Source organism: Cardiocondyla obscurior, linkage group LG20 (genome assembly GCF_019399895.1).
Source record: "Cardiocondyla obscurior isolate alpha-2009 linkage group LG20, Cobs3.1, whole genome shotgun sequence".
NCBI classification, from domain to species: Eukaryota; Metazoa; Arthropoda; class Insecta; order Hymenoptera; family Formicidae; genus Cardiocondyla; species Cardiocondyla obscurior.
This window is the reverse complement of record NC_091883.1, coordinates 1,943,801-1,964,541: the sequence shown is the minus strand read 5'-3', so window position 1 is coordinate 1,964,541 and position 20,741 is coordinate 1,943,801. Positions and strand designations below refer to the sequence as shown.

The 20,741-nt window shown below is 37.2% G+C and overlaps 2 protein-coding genes and 1 long non-coding RNA gene across 5 annotated transcripts in view; 2 read left to right on the top strand and 1 right to left on the bottom strand.

The window, feature by feature from the left end:
- Positions 1-72: 72 nt before the first annotated feature.
- Scat (VPS54 subunit of GARP complex scat) lies at positions 73-6,153 on the bottom strand. Of its 2 annotated transcripts, none has more exons than XM_070670176.1 (13): positions 5,895-6,153; positions 5,279-5,657; positions 5,067-5,169; positions 4,806-4,969; positions 4,515-4,714; positions 4,192-4,377; positions 3,952-4,078; positions 3,610-3,864; positions 3,101-3,523; positions 2,725-3,005; positions 2,267-2,484; positions 1,925-2,138; positions 73-1,842 (listed from the first exon to the last, which is right to left on the bottom strand). In XM_070670176.1, exons 1-13 carry the CDS (start codon positions 5,990-5,992, stop codon positions 1,581-1,583), a joined length of 2,910 nt encoding a protein of 969 aa, XP_070526277.1. In that variant the 5' UTR covers positions 5,993-6,153; the 3' UTR covers positions 73-1,580. The 2 variants fall into 2 exon arrangements, with proteins under 2 accessions (XP_070526277.1, XP_070526278.1); XM_070670177.1 differs by having other exon boundaries at positions 5,763-5,899.
- Positions 6,154-7,179: 1,026 nt separating this feature from the next.
- LOC139110362 (uncharacterized) lies at positions 7,180-19,768 on the top strand. Its single transcript, XR_011546988.1, has 4 exons — positions 7,180-7,384; positions 7,528-7,719; positions 15,972-16,077; positions 16,198-19,768. It is a non-coding gene; the product is annotated as an uncharacterized lncRNA (long non-coding RNA).
- A 648-nt stretch (positions 19,769-20,416) lies between these two features.
- The window catches only part of LOC139110338 (acetylcholinesterase 2), a 132,804-nt gene continuing 132,479 nt past the window's right edge, over positions 20,417-20,741 (top strand). For both annotated transcript variants that reach the window (XM_070670042.1, XM_070670041.1), the window contains exon 1: positions 20,417-20,601. The gene's annotated coding sequence lies outside the window, so the exon portion shown is untranslated. The remainder of the gene's footprint in view (positions 20,602-20,741) is intronic.

Here is a 20,741-nt window from a genome sequence, read left to right as displayed (position 1 = left end):
AATTGCAGATTGATTAAATTACGTTATCGCATAACCAGCGGCGTGAAACAATGAAAAGTAATTTCACAAATATCACTGATAACGAGATTATAATTATTTAATAATATATTGTAATAATACATATTTCTTTACAAAGCATAACAAACTCAATGCGCGTAACAAAAATTAATCACCGATTTTCTGCAGACATTATTATTTGAAAAGGATTAGAGAACGATATTGAGCTTTATTCACACGATTCCATGTTTCTTTAGGTAGAATAACTACCGAGTACTGTAATTCCGTTCAGGCAAACTCCAATTTTTAGGTTATGGATATGTTTTACTTTTTTATTGCCATAGAAACCAGAGTAATGCGGTGCGATCGTTTGAGAAGCCCAATTCCCGTTAGCGATATAAATTTGCAAATTGCTATAGTTAAACGTAGAACGCATTGCACAACGGTTTATCTTTCACATAGCCGTTTAGAAATGGGTAATGAACAATTAGTTCCTATCGATATCCAGTCTTGAGTTAAAAATTTCGTAGGCATTTCGGGATACTTATTTAAATAATATACCGTCTGAAAATTAGAAAATTGCAGTATCGTTAATTTTTTTCTCTTTTTTTTTTATGTTTATACTCAGAATATATTATGCACGATAGTACATATAATATATAATTTACTTCTACATTAATCATTCTTCTGTATAACGCTGTAACTATATGCGCAATGATCAAACGGAGGGTCATCAGTCTTGTTAAAGAAATCTATAAAGTGTTCTTGTAATAATTAGCACTGAACACTTTTCAATCGGTTTCGATTTCTTCGTTATGTAAAAAACGTTTCCAGAGATTTATAATGTACTAACATGTCTCCGTTGGATCATGGCGCATAACACGCGTTCAGAAATTTTTACTTTGAAACAAATCAACCTTTTAATGTATCTTGATTGCGTATACACTGAAAGACAGATATGGCATTTGCTGCGGCGATAGCGGCTAGCGTACGTGACTTTAGGCAGACGAGGGAAGAAGGGATCGAGAAAACGAGGGGGGAAAAAGTAGTGGAGCGCGTTCTTCTGCCTTTCAGTGTACATTTTGTACAACTCGGACTAGATAAAATCAGGAATGAAATATCTTTTAATTCGTGACAAGACTCAACGTTTTATAAATTATTATATGCAACTGCATACTTAAAAATAGTAACTACAGAATTAAAACACGTGTCTTCCATATAATTAACGACACAAGAATCGTACATTATGGCTACAAATTGCGAAAAATATTAATATTATTCTACATTTTTTTTTCTTTTTTTTTTTTTAAGGAACTTAGAACGAACAGTGCATACATTTCAATAAATTATGTTAACAAATAATGATTTAACAATAAAGTGCTCGTAATGTTTAAAGTTCGTCATAAATGATATTTCTTTCATGAAATCTATCATCAGATAACCAGTGAGTACTTTATCATGTGTTTCATATTTTAAATATAATGAATAACAAAACGGAAGACAAATGTTCAGATTTTGTTTAGTCACCTCTTTCGATAATATTTCATTGCTTCTATAATGCAATATATCACGCGCTCTGCATGTTATCTAGTCCATATATCACTCATCCAATCGTCATTTAACTCTTCACTCGGTAGAACTTTTAATTGTCTTAAGGCTTCGAGATAAAACGTAAGTTCCGATGTAACCACGCCGTGTTGCGGACCACCGTTATTCACTATATTCATTTTAACCAGCTGCTCCCTAAGCTTCTCCTTGAAAGATGAGTTTACCGTGCGGTAAAGAGATTGTACTTCGACGGTAGGCAAAATTCCAGAAACGGCTTCATGAAGTTTCATTAGGTAACTATAAATTAAAATTAAATTAAAAGAAAAATAGATAGAAAAATAGAAAATTAGAAATCATAATCGATACTGAAATCTCTTACCTAGAAATATTCCTAAAAGATTTGGATGGCACCGGGGGTCTTGCTGTCCACTTTGATATTTGTCCACCTAACAAATTGTCTACGATAGTAAGAATTTTTCCTTCGATTTCACGAACGTGCGCGCGAATATCTCTTTCAACGCTATCTAATAAAGCTACTCCTCCACTAATACCAGACGCGCCGAATCCTCGACTCGGATTTTGTTCCGAAAGTGCTAAAAATTAAATGCATTAAAGTATATAGATTATTAAATGAATATTTATACATTTGGTATTGCATTCCTTACTAAAGATCATATTTTTTAATTATATGTAAAAGAAAGATTTGGTTTATTAAGATTACCTTGAAAGTGTGCCTTGACAAAAGGCATAAGCCATAATATGAGCTTAAGACTTCGTGCCGCTAATACGAGGATCGTGCTCGTGATGGTTTTTAAACCTGCAACTTGCATTGCGCCTGCACCTAAAACTAGTTGACAACATCGAGAATTATAATGTCTCAATAATTCAGCTAGTTGTCTTCCGATAGTTCCGGATAGGGCAACTAATTCACTGCCAGTCCTAAAAAAAAATCATATATTATCCTATCTTTAAAAAACCGTATTAAATCGAAATCATTGTCGCTTTCTTTTAAATATATATTAAACATTCATAGTTTATTAGTAAAAATTATGAAATATAAAACAGTTTTTTTTACCGTAGAAAAAACAAGTAAATGATGCACGCAACGTGCGCACTCTGTGTATGATGTATATTATATTGTACAAAATTTATAAAAAATTCTTTATAATCTGACTTTACCTGCAGTATTCGTGTATCATCTGCACTAGCATCAAGGCAGTTCCAACAACGGCGAATTTTTCATCGCCAACCATAATAAAATTTTCTACACTGTCATTTTTTGTATCATCCTCGCATGTGGGTATTTTGAGCGGTAAACATTTTTTTTCGTATACATACGTAACTAATGATTGAAATTCTAATGGTACATCAGCTTGTTTCCATCTCTCAGATTCCAATAATAATGTCAATTTAGTTTTACGTTCATTGTGAAAGCGTTGTACAAATTTACTAGCTTGTGCCTGTAAATTAAACATTATAAATGATACACGAGTTGAAAAGTTAATTTAACGAACAAATAATTTTTGTACAATTATTTTTAACGAACAATGATTACCTTAAATGCTGATCGTAATGCGGTACATTGCTTGCCGCAAAGTTTCTCGCAAGCGTACGTGAATTCTTCGACCATATTAGCCAACTGGCAAACTTGAGCGGTCGTTGCTTTTTCGCTCAACCAAGAGCTCTTGTCATTCCATGTCTGACATTCTTTATCTTCTAATTTATTTATCGAAACATCAGCAATTATCTTGTCTTTATCATTGTTAAATTTATCTTTCTCGTTCCCAGCTGAAAGTAGATTTCCCATTCGCTCGTGACAGTAATCACATGTAGAAGTAATCATATCACCGAGTTTAGTGATCACTCGCGAGTGCTCCTCTCGAGTTAATAATCGATCAGGTACTGATTCGTCAAACGTGCCGTCACATAAGCGTCCCGCCGACAAGTCCGCGGTGTCTCTCATTACATCATGAACTGCCTAATAAAAATAATTAAATTCACAAAACATTTTGTATGAACTCCTCTTTATCTTCTTCATAAAATTTAATATTAAATATTATATACCTTAACTCGTAATAAAAGAAACGTGAAAGACTGTATAGTATTGTGAAGCAAAGTTAATCTTTCCGTCAAAGAGAGACCTCCGACTTCCAGAGCTGCCGCTTGCTGATCGCTACAGCAATCGCTTGCCGCTAGAGCCTCTATCACTCGTTGCTTTGTTAAAGCTCTTATAGTGGTTACAGCTTCCTCTTTGTACGTGTCCACAAATTGAAAATGTTTTTGACGTAGTAAACCAGAAATTATGGAGATCAGCTTATCCTATATATTCATACAAATAATATTTCGTAAAATATATTTAGTATAAACTCGAAATATAATGCGACATAATATCGCGTTCGTACTTACGCCATCTAAAACGGTATTCTCATCACTTAACGGTCTATTAAGATCCGCCGTTGCGTATCTTTGAAACTCAGTCGAAAGCATCTTGTCCACAAGCTTCTCCATCTCGGTTAGTTGAGAACTTAAATGTCTAAATCATATAAACGTATAATTATACACGTTTTAATCTAATTATTTTTATAATAACAAAAATATTTCAAACAAATAGTTAAATGTAAAACTATTCCCTTCAAAATTCCATACCTGAAACTGTGTATGCCGTTTAATTCCTGCAAAAGAATTTCTTGTGTCGTTGAAATAAGATCTAATGCTGCAACATAATCTGGTGTAGATAACAGTAATTGTATCATAGGTTGACTTTGATGCACGGTCGCCATAAGTTTTAATTTTTGATGAACCAACAATCTATTAGACCTAACACGTTCCAAGCTAAATGAAAAGAACAGATTCTAAGTTAAATAAATATTTAATTTATTTAAAAAATTAAAATTGAAAGAACTTTCTTTTTAAACTTTGAACAAGTTATAAAAATATGTAATAATAAAAAATATTGCTTAAAAACTTACCGTAAAATTTGTAAAGAATCCTTGACTAGATGCTTATCAACTTCATTAATATTTTTCCTAAGTGCTTTCAAAACTGTAATTGTTTGAGTGAGCTGTTCCATAAGCACATCATGGGATGTCATTGCGTGGAAGAAGGCTTGGGATTTAGATGCAACTTGCTCTGCTATTCGTACTTCCACAACATCCAAGTAATGGCTGAGCTATATCAGTATAGATTTAAAAAATAATGTTGATAGAAAGATTTGTAAAATCTATGTTTTTATTCTTTAATTAATTTGCATCAAGTCATACCTTTTCTTGCATTTGTTTTACATTCATAACAATATTGCAGTCTTCAGTTAAAAGACCATCTTTTGCAAATGGAAACACAGCATCAAAGTTATCTTTTTGTGAAAGGTCTAAATTCGGGACTAAGAAAATCTTTGGAATATTAGCTAAATCAAATTGCAGGCGATCTAAAATAAAAAAAAAAACAAATTGCAATTTTTAATGACAAAAAGATTATATCACTTTTATATTAATTATAATAATATATAATTACAATAATCTTACCTAATGATTTCACCTTCTTAAGATTAGGAAAATTTTGCAGCAATTCATTTGGAGTAGTTGGCCTATTGACATTTGAATTCATACGCGAATGTTTTCGATATCTCTGGAAAAATAAATATTAAAATATAGAATATATAGATTCATTGTTAAAATATTAAATGCATTAGAGGAAAAAAAAATTATTGCAAATTATTAAAAAAGTATTATATTACCCTTGCAATTTTTTTGAGATACATCTCAAAATGTTGTATTGTGACCTCAGGAAGATATGGACTTTTCGGAATGTCAACTTTCTCTACAAATCCATCTCCCCAAGTGCGGGTCAAAAAGTTAGTCTGCTTTCCTTTGAATGGATCATTTAATACAGCAGGGAGATTTTGCACTGCAGAGTACACAGTCCATGAAGTACCTGCCTCAGATAACTGACCATTGCTCTTTCTCTGTTGTTGCATAACTGCGTGCTTGGTGGCGTGTGCTATATAATCCTTGTCAGAAACACCTTCCACGGGAAGACTAGTGCATACTCCATTATAACCATAAAGGCAGACGAAAGATCCACCTTCTCTGGAACAATGTTGATCTCTCAAGTGCCTAAAAAAACCAACAAAATAATGCATACGTATACTTATTAACCCCGTATGAATATTTTAACGTATATCATAATCGTTTTCTCTAAATCGTTTGACAACTACTGACAACACATAAATGCTCATGCCACTTCAAAGACATGTCTCCGAACAGCTGATAGATTATAAGAAAGGTGTTGCCCTGCGGTAATTGAACAAAGCAGAGCATAGTAACTGACTGGTGTCGAGCAGATGGACCCACCTAACGAAATCTTGAACCTGTTTGAATGTCTGGTTAACGCAATGCTCGCATGACAAAACTGGGGGCACCGAGTCGGACCCTCTCACGACTTTCGCCATTGCCCCGGTATCGGCCCTCAGCTCACCATCGCGGCATCAACGAGCGCACTTAGCAGCACTACCTCCCACCGTCCAGGCCCCTCGACTCCAGGGTCCGCGTTGGCCCCTGCAGTTTCGAGCGCGCGACCACTTGGCGATTACACGTCCTCCCCCCCGCCCCTCCCCCGCCGCTTACAACGCACACGTTTTACGGTACGCACGTTCGCCACCCTAGTAGCGAGGCGGCCGGCGTGGCGAAAGTTCCTAACCATCTTCTCGCACATGAGCCTCGCAGGCGCTGCTGCGGCGTCGCGCGATAACTACTCAGTCCATTTGCGTTACGAAATGGCGACGCTGGTTCGACTCACGGTGTTACTCGGCGCGGAAACGAAGCTCGACGCCATGCTGCGTCTCTTCCGGAACGTTGCGGGCAGTCGCGGGCAGGCAGCGGATCGAACTCGCATCAACGGTCGTCTTTTTGCAGTACATATAACGGCAGGAGGTCCTATCTGCTAAATATAATGAATTCAACAGGCGCGCGAGACAGATACGGTAATTATAATGCTGCTTTTCAGACTCTCATATGAGTGATGCGGGCGAAACATCTCCGCGATTCTCCGCGAGCGTCCCGCGTCGCAACTACGTTCGCGCCGTTCTTATTCGCGCCATGTCGAGTACTCTTATTGCCGCGCGATCGTGTCGTCATTACATCGTTACTGCTTCGTCGCATCGTACTAGAATCAACGTCGGTCGATGCCGGGACTGCCGCATCGCGTGATTATATCGGTAATTAGCGTGAGAGATTGTAATTAGAATCTGTGCTGCGCGAAATTAACGGGATCTGTAGAGAGGCACCGGCGGCCTAAGAGAACATCGAGCAACGGCACACCAACTTCGGTAGTATCATTAATCGCGTAATATTTATTAACTCCATTGCGAAATTGTTTAACGATTTATACAAGCAATAATTAAATTGTCAACATTAAATTGTAATTATGTCCAAGAACTAATTTGAATTTTATGCATTACAGATGGTGGCTATTTGCGTGCGAATTGTAATAATGATTACAACGAGCTCGAGAAGAGTAAGAAAGTCATCCGACAAATCCTGGATACCCCGAGAGGAGGAGGCGGTCTTGGGAAGACAACGGACTTTGGCAGAGCAACAGTGAGGTAAGATATTGTTAACATTAAATAATCAATTTCAAAATATATTGCTAACATTAAATTGTAATTAAATTCCACAACTAATTCGAATTTTATGCATTACAGGTGGTGTTACTTGCGTGCGAATTGTAATAATGATTACAACGAGCTCGAGAAGAGGAAAAAAGTAATTCGACAAATCCTGGATGCCCTGAAAGAAGGAAGCGGTCTTGGAAAGACAACGGGCTTTGGCGGAGCAACAGTGAGGTAAGATATTAATTTTATTAATTTTTTTATTTATAAATTAAATTTATTAATATTATTAACATTAAATAATAAAATCCAAAAAATATTGCTAACATTAAATTGTACTTAAATTCGAGAACTAATTTGAATTTTATTCATTACAGATGGTGTTACCTGTGCGCGATGTGTGATAGTGATTACAACGAACTCGAGAAGAGGAAGAAAGTCTTCCGACAATTCTTGGATGTTCTGAGAGGAGCAGACGGTCTTGGAGAGACATCGGACTTTGGCGGAGCAACAGTTGGACAGCAACTCTTGGATGTACGTGCATAACTCCGCCACGGCGCATCGAAACGGTGAGTCTTTTTTTAATTTACATTTTTGAGATAGAATACAACTTGTATTTCTTTGCCATCTGTAAGAGCCGCACTGGCTCTTTACCACAAGAGATGGGTTACCGACTACGGCTTTAATTCACTGAACAGCACATAGATGGTCGCTACTTGCATCATCTGTGATTGCTCAGCTTTAATTTTATTTCAAACATAGTACACTCCACATATATCTTTGTTCTAAAACCACTTATAATATGAGGATTCTTTATTAAATTATTTTTTATAATACTTGCGTTAATATTAGGCAAAAGCTCACTTAAAAAGAAAAGTTCACTTAACTCTTGGCATTTTTTTAAATTAAAAAGAAATATAAATATTTTATTAAAACACTTTTTTTATTTTATCAAAAATATGTAGAGTCGAAAAATCTGTAAGAATCGCAGTTTCAGATCGTCCTAATAAATCATTACTGTGCAATTACAGCGATATTGCACGGTATAGAAAAGGGTCCGGGAGGTTTAATTAATCAGCGTCTAGTAGGTGATAATTTAATATCGGGCCGTACATTTTAGATAAAGTTATGAAAAAGATTCGAGATAGATGATACGCTCCACCTGCAGGCAGAAAAATCGGATACATAGTCGGATGCTTCGGCGCTAGATAGAAAGATGAAGAGAAAATGGTAGCTGAATGGAAACGTGTACTGCGATGCGAACGGAACGATGAGGTGAGAACCGAAGCTCAGTCTCGCGGAAGGGAGCTGCTTATCGTTCCCTTCGCCGGAGGATCGGCGCGATTTCGATCATGCGTAAAACGGGTACGGCTTTAAAATCGAGTTGCTTCTTTTCAGATATTCGCTCGCTCATATTTGTACGGAATTCACGGAGCGAATTGTTTGTCAAAGCGATAATTTCGAACGTTGCATCGATCCGTGCGTGTGCAGTACACTGATTATAAGCTCGATATTTTTCGTATTCCCTCCACGCTTTTCATGTATACGTGTATAATCCTATATAAATGGCATAGAAACAAGCCGTTTCAATATCGTCGCAATTAGAGGATTTTTATATCATCTTTCGCATTGCAAAATCTCCCCCGACGATTCTCGTGCAATCTTCCTCACTTTTACTCGAGAGGAGATCTCGATTAGGGACGAACGTGTAAGTGTGTGTACAAGCTCTTAGCGAACGAACACAGTTACTACAAATATTCGTCGGTGTTTTTTATATTTTTATATTTTATTTATTTATTTATTTTTCTTAGTGACTGATTTGTTTGAGATTACTCGCGTTCGCTGTTTGTTCGCTGAGCGTACAATCATCTTAAAACAGACCGTTGTTAAACAATTGTCAGGGTAGAAATCGACAAATGCCCGGGAATCGGCACAAGGAACGCGGCCGGGCACGAAAAGGCTTTGTAACGTTCGATCGGCGCGACGCGATAGCCTCGTCTAATAAATTATTGTGGGTTTTCGACTCCGCGGGTTACTCGGAGGGTCCTTCAGCCGAGTTGCTACCTTGGAGCACAACCTGACGAGTGGTGTCCTGACAAGCAGCCTGTTGCGTGACCCGAGCGATCAATATCTGTACGAGCGCAACACCCGCAACCGCTCCTCGTGTCTTCGTGCGCGATAGACGCGCAGAAACGCATCTCTCCCGTTTCCCGTATGCCACGGCCCGCGTCTTTTCTTTCCTCCTAGTTTAATCCTTCCTCGACTTGAAGAAGGCTGCCGCGCGCGCATTAACGTAACGCACCGCTTCATATCGCACGTCGGCCTAGCACGACGGGGAAAACGAGGTCGCGCGCGAGCACTCGATGATAATTTTTACAATAGCTTGCCAATTGAAGTAAAAGTAACGATGCGCGTCTGCGTGGGACGGAAATTTTTTTAGAAAAAAAAAAAAGAGCAAAGTCTTCGTCCTTCAATCCAATTTATATTTTGCGCCAACGCTTCCCCTCGGATGAAAAGGCTGAAATATAATAGAAGAACATTTGGGGTGGAAAAAGCTTTACAAAGCTCGAGCATTACGAAACGTTACATAAAGCATCTGAGATTTTCTTTTTATTCAGGTATTTTCTAATTAGACGGAGCAAATTTTTTTTCGTAGTTGCAATTTAATTTAATAGGCGTATCATAGACTCGTATCTCCGTTTCTTTTTTTTTTTTTTTTTAATTGAAAAATAACTCAGTTAATTAATTAATTTTCTTTTCTTTTACTAAGTAGAATAACTTTTATTAAATAAAAAATAAATCAATCTAGGTACACAAATTTACATCTACGTTCTTATAAAAGTGTCAGACGATTCACTCGCTCTACAATAATTCATAGTACACAGTTGGGAAGAGTTAAAAAATAATCTTTCCGTTGACATTTTTTTTCCTTCCCTTTTTTTTTTCTTTTCCGTGCAAATAAAGTTAAATTTAAATAGAATGACTGTTTCATCGTGTGTTTTGCTGTTCACTTGTATTGCGCTTCCGAGCTCTCTGTTTAATCTTTCTCTTGTCAGAGTTCAAGGAGTTTTGAGAGTTTGAGAAGAGTGTTCTTTTCGTATTATGTGTCAGAGTACGTTATAGGTGCTTTATCGCTGAAAAAAATGACCGGAGTATTACTCGGTAAAAATATCTTATTAAATACAAAGGAGGGGAACGGAAGAGGGAAGAAGAAAATTTGTGATATTCACACTTAGTTCCTTATTTAAGCTCCGATTAATTATGCAACGTCTACGAAAAAGGATGACGAGGTATAAATATTTTCCACCAATAGTTGATAGGCTTGAGATTCGTCGGGTTGGTATTTTTAGACTTTCATCTATAATTTATGTATCAAAAAAAGAGGATGGCCATTGCTAAATACATTTTGTGGGTCACAATGTATATTTAGGAAATTTATTTGTCATATTCGTAGCTCGTGCTCCGGTTCGTCATTTTATTTATAACCTCCCTCAAATGTCATCTGCGAAAGATGTCATTTAGTGAACTAATAGGTGCTGGGCAATCGATTCTATAATTTCGTTGTTAATTTATATGTACGCTCTGGTCAATGTTAAATTTAAAAATATAAACTTTGGCGTTGGATAAACGTTGCGGGGTAACGAAATGTTTCTTTTCCAGCGCATTATAAAATTATAGATCGGCGCATCTTTCGATCTGAAGAGGTCAGATCAACATCTTAATAATATATAGTTCTTTCTTTTTTTTTTTTTTTTTAATTATATATCTGATATACGATCAACTTTCGCGAAGGCTTGTATTTTAGATGGGTACGGAAGTTTGTTTCCTATAATCTTATAACGCATCTTCCGCGTTCGTGTTACTATTTCCGCTTTGCATAGCGACGGGATGCTCGTCCTGACAGAATCGTCGCTCGTATTCGTTGTTTAGGCAAATGATGGAGGTAGGTGGCTGGCCGGGTTAGGAGGACGATCGTATCGAGCCAGTAAACGGCTCGAGGCACGCTTTATCCAGAATCCCGGGGAAAACCCTGGACTTTTAAGGGGTTGGTCTCCGTGTCCTGGAAATGAACGCGCAAAGAAGCTACTGGAGCAACCTGCACGAGGGTGGACCGGAGGTTGCCAGCAGGTGGCAGGTTCGCCGCGTATCGATTTCTTACGAATCTACCCGGGCTCGGAATCGCTGGGGTGGTTCACGCAAGCGGCTCGACGAATCTACGTGATCGCTCTCTCAAACGGATAGCGGAAGGTTGTAAGATAGATGCACCGCACTGTGTGATCGGTTAAAGCGACAAGAAACCTTTCGAGAGAGTGATCAAGTGGCCTGTGTACTCGCAAGTGACTTCTTAACCGCCGTATACTTTGTACGGTCCAAAAAAGTCGCAGTTCACTATTTCTCGTACACGTGTTGACTATTGCGTCTCACACGTGCGTAAAATACACATATGCAAAAAATTCCCTCCCTCCCGAAAGAAAGAAAAATATAAAGGGGGAAAACCAAACTGTTTGATATTTTATTCATGCTTAATATTAACAGCGATAGTAGCAATAAATTGTCGAGATATTTGTAATTTCGATATTTTTAATCCGTAAATCCTTTCTTGAATATGAGTTGAGTTTTTTTATATTTTATTATTATTTTTATAAAAAAAAAAATAGATACGTACTTATATACATAAAGAAACTTTTGCAAACATAGCGTGAATAAGTAAGCGAACTTGTCCAGCCGATTTTTTTTTTTTGATCGTTAAAGGATGAAGACTCTTCCCGAAACAGACAGCTTAAAAATTGCATCTTAGGCAGTACAGTTGCCATATCGCGTTCGCGTATAAAAGGTCAGGGCGTGCCAATCTTCGTTCGAGTCGATCTGTGTGCAAATGAAGAAAGACCATCGTGGAAAGCATAGAATAAAGGTTGCGGGAGTCTAGTGACGTAAACAATGACCTGCATGTCGGCCACGGTTATTTTCGTTTAGCTTGCTTCGCAATTTCCGATTCCATCCCCATCCTCCGTTCTGGTTTCGCGAAAAATTCTTGCCCGGTTGCCGACGATTGTATTAAATTTATGATACTCCGGCACACCTGGCGTTATAATTTTTCCCACGCGAGTGCAAAATTGTGCCTTGATTATCGATAATCTCGTTACCAGTTCCGATGGATAAATATCGATGTCAATCTTGGCCTTCGCGTTTCGTTGGAGAGGAAAAACAAAATTAATATACGCTGACGTAATTTCTCTACATTACCGTTATAATTAAATCAACAGATTTCGATTACGTATCAGACCGAGATAGAAAAGTCGTCGCTGGTAATGTCTCTCGAACATGTCCAGTTCAGAGTATGCGTTTATCACCGCATCCCTTATCCGTAAAAACAATGTATTTTATTAATGGCAGTGTGGTAGTTTATAGTGCAACGCGTTTATTCGTTTCCTCGCTGAAATTTAGTGATCTAACCGGTAGTAGTCAATGTAATATTCATGAACGGACTACAAAGAGAATATACGAAACACACAACCGGCATTGCACATACTACCGCGGTTTATGAAGGTAAAATGAAGGAACCGATTAATGCCCGTGGATTCTAGTGTAGCGAGCCACCGAATACAATTTGCTCGCCGGCATTAAAAATTGAGATCAATTAGAACTAGAGAGCGGTTTCGGCTTGTGGTGAATTAATGCTGCCGTTGGCAGGAAATAATCAATTATTTCTTAGACTTACGTCAAGTTCTTATGCAGTCGAGTACAGCGGTGGTATACTATTAACTACGTAAATTTTAAACACGAGTAAACACATTCTTGATATCCGCCCGAAGTAAAGTTTAATCTCCTTTTAATCGCCTTTCTTTTATTTTCTTTTTCTTTTTTTTTTTTCTCTTTTTTAATTTTATTTTAAAACTTTCCTTTATAAATTTCGATCGTCATTTATATTGAAATTGAATTCTTAATTACATTTTCGATTGTTCGAAATGTGTACGACTGAGCAAAATCTAGAGTATAACCGTTCTATTTACCTGTTATTAGTAGTTTCTATATTGTTACGGAAAATTTTGCGAGTAAAATTTACAAAGTGGGACGACATTGAACTTCGATTCGACGGAATTGAAATGCAATTGTAGGCAGATTTAAACTTTTTATCTTCAAATGCGCATCGGTATTAAGCGGTATGGACAAACTGATTGCCGAGTGCATCCTGTCTAACAAGATGCGGGCGTCTTTTACTTACGATCAGAATAACTTACAAATGGACCGTCGTGCAATTGTCGGCGGAAGACACTTGTTATATCCCCTCAACCGAACCAACCAATCGTTATTATCTTAATTCGTGATCATTGTGCGGTTCAATATCTCTAACTACAGCGAGGCAATGAGCGATTTCTTTTCATCCCATGCGTTCCAGGTTTTAATTTTCGCGTATTGGAATTTTTATATAGGAAAAAAAAAAAAAAAAAAATACCAAGAGTTAATTATTATCTATAAACTTGTATGAAAAATATTGGTTGTAGGATTAGACCGCAACTCCCCCTCCTTCTACACGCATGCACACAAGAGTTAACTAGATTATTAAATTAATGGACATGTTATTATTAATACATGATATTGTTGTATCATTCATTCGGGAATGTATAAGCTAATGAATTTGTTATACATTTGCACAGTATTTTATTATCAAATTATTTCTTATAGTAAAATATTAATGAACACACCATACACGTGTTAATCGATTACATCGCTTATATAACGTATGCACGCGCGCATATTTAGGAATAATGAATAAACTTTAGTTTGATTGCATATGTACAAACATGTATGTTTGTGCATGTGGGTGCGTAACATCGGTTGTTTCACACACACGCACGCACACACATATTTATGCAAGTAGATAAACAATACTAGTAATATTAATAAATGGTAATAATACTTTTATCAATAATAATTTGATATCATACCAATAGTAATGTTAACTTTTAACAATATTTTAAATGTTATCTGTTAAAAATGATTTTTAATTCCTTTCTTCTGAAACTTCAATTTTCTTTAAAAAAAAAAAAAAAAAAGAAGGCTTATGTAAGCCTTATCGTATTAAAAGTTGAATAACATTTGATGTCTGTCAAGGCATAATAACTTTAGTAAGTAAGAAATTAAATTGTCTGGAATATATATAATAAAGTATTGTACCTCGCAATTTGCAAGTTTAATTAGCGCCGGGCAAAATGCATAATACAAAGTATGACGTTAAACTGTGCAAAAACTTTTTCTTCTCCCGGGAAAGCTGACCTTACGCGAGGAATGGGCACCAATCAAACTGCGCGTTACTCGTTCCTAATTGTGCCTTGTGCCTATGCGTGTAGAAACGCGTGTATATATCGGCTACGTGACATCGCGCAGAGCCGATATTAAACGCAGGAGGCAGGGAGCTATCTGGGAACTGTCGGTTTTATTGATGTGAGATTTAACACATAGAACACACCCACGGTTTATGCCGACCCCTTCGTACCGTAGTTTGACTTTATAACCACGCGTCGGAATAATTTTGAGATAACTATGTCAGTGTCACGGCTTTTAATTGAAACCCCGAGGCGTGATATAAACCTAGAGCGCATCGAGAACGTTTCAGAGAGAAAAGCAAAGAAAAAAAAAAAGAAAAAAAGGAACGTATCTCTAATTCGAGCGTAGTGCAATCTCCCGATCGTGCTCGCGATAATTTCAACTCCAAGTTGAACGCCTAAATTTCGTCTTCACGGTGTAATTCTGTTTCATCGGTCTTTCCAAGTTACGTCGTTGCCGTCGAACTTGTTCCACGGAATAAAATTTTCCTCGAATGCAGTTACAATCTTAAAAACTTTCTTTATAATATATATAATTTTCTTTTTTATGCAGGTAGTTCTAGTATTATCTGTTGAAATATATGTCCAATTTTACGCGTAATATTTGATCGCGTTATTTATGCACGGTATTGAACAGAGGGGGACGGGAAGGAAGAGCGGAAGGGTAGATAAAATATTTATACACGCGTAATAATTTATTACATAATGCGCCGTGCAAGAAATTTACACCTACTTATTTTATCTCCCACGTAATTGTTAATTGCCTGTTTTACTCTGTTGATCAATGGTGGAGATAAGTAGCTGAGTCTGGAAATTAATTATTGATGAGCTATCAGTAGAGTAGCGAGCACCTTCGGATAAGCTCGAAATAGGTAAATCACAGCTGCCATAATTTAGTCGATGCATGTACGCGAAATTCATTTAACCGTAATTGGCTTAGTGGGGAAATATGATGCACTGGAAATAACGTGACATATGATGTGCGCTTAGATAATTATAAAGAAGAGTTTACGAGAAGACGTTGAAGCGTGTTTTTTCGATAAATTCTTGCCAGACAATCGCACATAGTCAACGTCGGCTGTTAAGTTAAGTTAAGTCGGCGATTTTAAGGTTTGACTTAATTTTAATATTTATATAATATGTCCAGGCAAAGACGGTCTTCGCGATTTTCGAGACCGTCTTTGTCTGGACATACTAATTAAATATTACAATTAAATCGAACGAGAATAACGAATAGATAGGCGCGGGGGGTGGTGGGGTGAGACAGGGAGGACGGGGTGAGAGCGAGCGCGAGCCTACGTGCCGCGCGCTAGGTATATTCCCCCACTACTCCCACTCTCGCTTTGTCCTTCTCCAGCGGTTACGCGAGCACACACGTACTACGCACTGCACGGCAAGCACATGTCTCCGTACCGAAAGTAATTCGCGCTTCCCTTTAACGAAAACCCTTCCGGCACGATAACCACAATTGAACTTTATATTTCTTTATGTTACAGATCGACGCAGTTGCATCCGCAGTCGTCAACGAGTGTCGACACTTTCCATCTGAGAGGAGGAGCAGGCTCGGGAAAGGGCATCATACATCGGCGGAGCAACTTATAGGTAAATATAAATTTTTCTTTATAAAATCTTTAGAACAAACCTTTACTTTTTTTTTTTTATTAAATTTATTAACTGATATATCGTCATGTCTACATTAATATTTTTCGTTTTATGTTACAGTCACCGGCAGATATCATCAACTCCGCTGAAGCTGCAGATTGGTAAGTTGCATAATTTTTTTATCGTAGTTTGTTGGGATCTGTTAAAAAATATGTATATATATAAATGTGAATTTGATATGAAAGTTAGCATTTTTTCCCAAAAATTTATTAAATTATCGGAATTAACGCGACTAAATATATGTGTAGTAATACAGATAACAGATTTTTCAAATTGAAATTCTACGATACGAGACGGTACCTGCTATGAATTTGCTCAATACGTTCTACTTTATCAGTAAAATCGGCAAGCGATCCACGTTCGACGTAATGCCCATCGATCCAGGGGGCACGTTCACGATTACGTGATACCTGATATTCCATTAAAGAGCACAGATACGTCTTTATGTAACGGTTGCCACAAATCTGTTTTCTTTTAAGTTGGTCGAGTTTTTTTTTTAAAACGTCTTTGTGTGGCTTAGAATCAATATCCAGGTTAAGTTCTATCAAGTGTGCCGATTATTTGTCGCAGAGGTGCAGCGCAAGCAAATTCGTTTTTAGATTCAATTGAGAGGTTGACGGACGCGTAATCAATTCGATGAATCGTGAGACGTTTCACATGCTACAAGGCAGGTTTACATAAAATTTACTTTGCTCTCTAAGGGGTGGAGAGCTCACAAAAATGTAACGGAGGGTGTCGGTGAATAGATCTCTCGTGGTAAAATCAAGGGATTAGCATCGCTTTTATTCATATATAACGGTGCGCGATGTCTTTAAGGACAGATTATTCCAATTTTCTGATAAATTTACTTATCAAGTAATCATATGTCTATCTTAATCTTTCTTTTTAAATAGATCAAGATAGAAACATGTTTATACTCGACAAGTAAATTTGCGAGAAAGTTGGAAAAACGACCCTAAGTGATGCTATCCGACGTTCTTTCATTCAGGTTTTCTTTCCGTTACGTATTTAATAAATCACCAGGCATAGAAATCTTTTAAAGAAACGTTACAGTTCAGTTTCATTTTTCATCTGTTCATATTTTAGATTCTTTAGTATTTTTTTTTTTTCTTTTTTTATTTGTTGAGTATTCATTAAATTTATTTAATAATTATTCGTTTTAAAATTATTTATGTAAATTTATTTTAAGAGCACGGAAATGTATTGTTTACCCTCAATCTTTTAAAGTTGATACCAGTCTGCGAGTGAGGCGATGCATTTATATTTTTCTGTAAAGAAAGCCTCCGGGGAGAGAATCGGATGTTGGTATAGGATTGGAAATGAGATGCCGCTACGTGCTATTCTCTATCAGTTTATATTAGCGCATTGATCGAACGCGTATTAAGCATATAGAATTTCAATAATTTAATTATTCTTATTGTTAAATGCAAACCCTCAGCGAATTATTATTATTCTCGTTTTTATTAACTTATTAAAAAATCGCGAAAGGCTTTTGTCGGAAAGGGAGCATAGTAGTTGTTCAAGATAAAGCTAGAAACTTTAAGTCTTTATTATTTAACGAGACTTTCCACATTTTTTTTTTTTCCTTTTTTTCTTTTTTCTTTATCTCTTTCTTTTTGAGATATCTTTGAAAGGGCCATGCAATCGCAGGTGAGATGTCGTTAAGTATTCCGTGCGCGTTCCGTTGGGTCTTCCCGTTAATAACATCACGCATCTCGAACATCTTTCCGTGTTCATGCTGCGTGCAGATACGGGTGAAACGCAAATCTTGCAAGTTCATATCTTATGTAATGCTCGCGCATCAAATATTTTATTGTAACATAATGTTCTCTACTTTGAATCATATAATACATGGGAGTATGCTTTCCGAATTATTCCGAGTTATACAAACCGTTTAATATTTTGCTGCTACTATCCGTAACACGGAACGTGTTAATGACTTATCGATTAATAATCTATTCCATCGGCATTAATTAAATCTTTAAACTGTCACATTAGTATACGATATATAATTGCTAGAAGAAATTAATATTAATTTATCTTTCTCAAATTACATACGTTGTAATACGATTTTTTTTTAATATTATACTTTTTAAAAAGTTAAAATTGTTTTTAAAACTCGAAACATTTTTAGTTAAAAAGTGATAATTTTCTTCTTAAAGCATAGCAATTTTGTAAAAGAAAGGATTCAGGCGTATCTCGCTTCTTCTTTCGAAAACAGGATTATCCAAGCTAAGTGACCCAAAAAACCTAAGATAGAGAAGATAATCCAATTCTTTTAGACGGATGTTATTAATAGAGCAAGTATATAATCTTCTTCTAAAAATACGCGCTATTTACTTGATTTAAATTACTGTTTAATAACTTTTTTTAATTTATTGAATCGTACTTTAATTCGAAAATGGAATATTTTAATCGCGACTAGAAAGGAATGATGTTGTGATTGTTGCATAAAGACCATAAAATCGGTAAAAGACTAAAACGAAATTCCAGGTAATCTCTTTCCAGATAATTGCCTCTTCTTGCTACTCTCGTGGTTGTAATCTCCGGGTAATAATTAAGTTATTTAAGATTTACGGTGAATTACTGCAACCGGAAACGACAAATCCTATAAGTATAGAGTAATATCTCTTAAAATATTAAACAAAATAGAATTATAAAATACTTAATTTAAAATGCAATCTTTGGCATTCGATTTCTTAGATTGTAAAAGGTATAAGCTACAAATAGAGTTCGCTAAAATTAAAAACATTACTAGCTTGAGGTAAAAATACTTAGGAAATATTTCTCAATATCGCGCAACTTCGCAATTAATTTTTTTTTTTTTTTATGGCATTTTATAGCAGCAAGAACATTATATAAAATTTGAACATTTGGAAAATACTTTACCACTTTTTATTTTATATTACGTATCGTTTACTTAGAAATCTATTATCATATTTTCTCTCTATTTTGTCATCGTATTAAAAATAAAAGAAATATAGCAAATTTGATGTCATTGAAGAATAATTAAATGACAGAGAAACATAGAACGGTACTTTACATTTGTAGATGGACGATATTTTCTTTACGTGATCGCAGGGAGAATGTGAAATATGATCAGTGCAAAATGTAATGCAAATACGAAACGCGCAATAGTAAAGTACTGATGGATTTAAATTCCAATTGCACAGAAACACGAGAATGATTTTTACGTTTGATCGTGACAATGGATGCAACGACTAAAAAGTAGTGGATATCAGATATCAGTTAAGCACAATAAAAAGATACCTGTTATTACGGTTACAGTTGAGAAGTAAAAAAGTATTACATTTGCACAAAAAAAAATAGAGAAAAATAGAGAAACATATAAAAATTGTTAGCGTTAGCACTTGAAATATTACGACACGCCGTCAATAAAGCGCCGTACGATGTTATAACGTGAAGTCTCGATTACGTCGGCGGATTATCTAAGCAGTAAAAAAAAACAAAAGTAAAATGAATCAAGTCGTAAAAGAACAGATCGTATTGTCAACATTTGAGACTTCCGTCTCGAGAATCGGATCACAGCGGTGAGACTGAAAACCTTTAGTGGCGTATCACGTGTCACAGAGAGCGGCTGGTGCATGAAACACACTTTCGCGCCAACATTCCCTCGATAACAGTTAACTGGAAGCTGCTTCATCTCGGTCTACGATCCGGGAGAAGAAACCGAGCGGCGCGGAATCGCGTCTACGCTCCTTATCGAAACAGGAAGAAGCGACGATTTCTTCGGTGGCATTCAGTGCTTTCCCATGCGCTCGGGTGATTAAGGGTCGAGGGTTGAAGCTGGGTAAAGAGATACCGCCGTTGTAGGTAGAAACGATGTGGGCGTGCGGATGAACGAAACCGCGGGGGGGAGGAGAGGAAAGGGGGGAGGGGGAAGAGAGAAAGATTGAGGGGTTGAGGGGGAGAGGTAGCAAGGACAATGTTTGAAGATTGGGTCGCATGTAGGTATGAGCGCACGAAGCGTGCGCCACCATCACTACCACCACCACCTCCAGCGCCGCCACCCTCCGCCACCACCTTCAGCACCACCAGCACCGCCGCCACCACCGCCACCGCCACCGCCAGCACCATCAGCACCACCTCCACTTCTGCCTTCTCCGATCAGTCGACCCCGTGCATCGCGGCATGCCGGCTGCCGCGTGATACTATTTCCACATACATATACGTAGTGCGCTCTTCGCGAAAGCCCGCCGGAATCGTAAAGTCCAAAGTCGCAAATTTCAAGAAATTATCGTCGGAAAGTAGAGTAAGAGGATAGGACAATACGTCGCGCAAAAGTGACGTCAAGTCGTCTCTGGAAGCGGTCCTTCATACTTTCGGGGACGGGGGGGTGGTAAAAGCGGGGCGAGTAAGCGGAAGCGATTTTGAGAGGTGAAGCTCTATATCCTACGCGCGTGCGTGTATATTGTGCACGGAAGTGTGTGTGGGAGGGAAAGGGTGAGTTTAGAGAGTAAGAAGAGGGAAGGAAAGAGGAAACGAAGGGAAAAAAAAAGGGAAGAATGATCGTGAAAGGGATGATCGGGTTAGAAGGTGGAAATTGGCCGTTCGGGAGATCGCGGTTTGATGAGGAATAGCTT

Coding starts and splice junctions, on each gene's coding strand:
- Scat (XM_070670176.1), bottom strand. CDS start 5,992: ATGGCGAAAGTCGTGAGAGGGTCCGACTCGGTGCCCCCAGTTTTGTCA. Junction 3,524..3,609: donor TTCTTTTATTACGAGTTAAG/GTATATAATATT, acceptor TATTTTTATTAG/GCAGTTCATGATGTAATGAG. Junction 1,843..1,924: donor TCTTTTAGGAATATTTCTAG/GTAAGAGATTTC, acceptor TTTAATTTATAG/TTACCTAATGAAACTTCATG.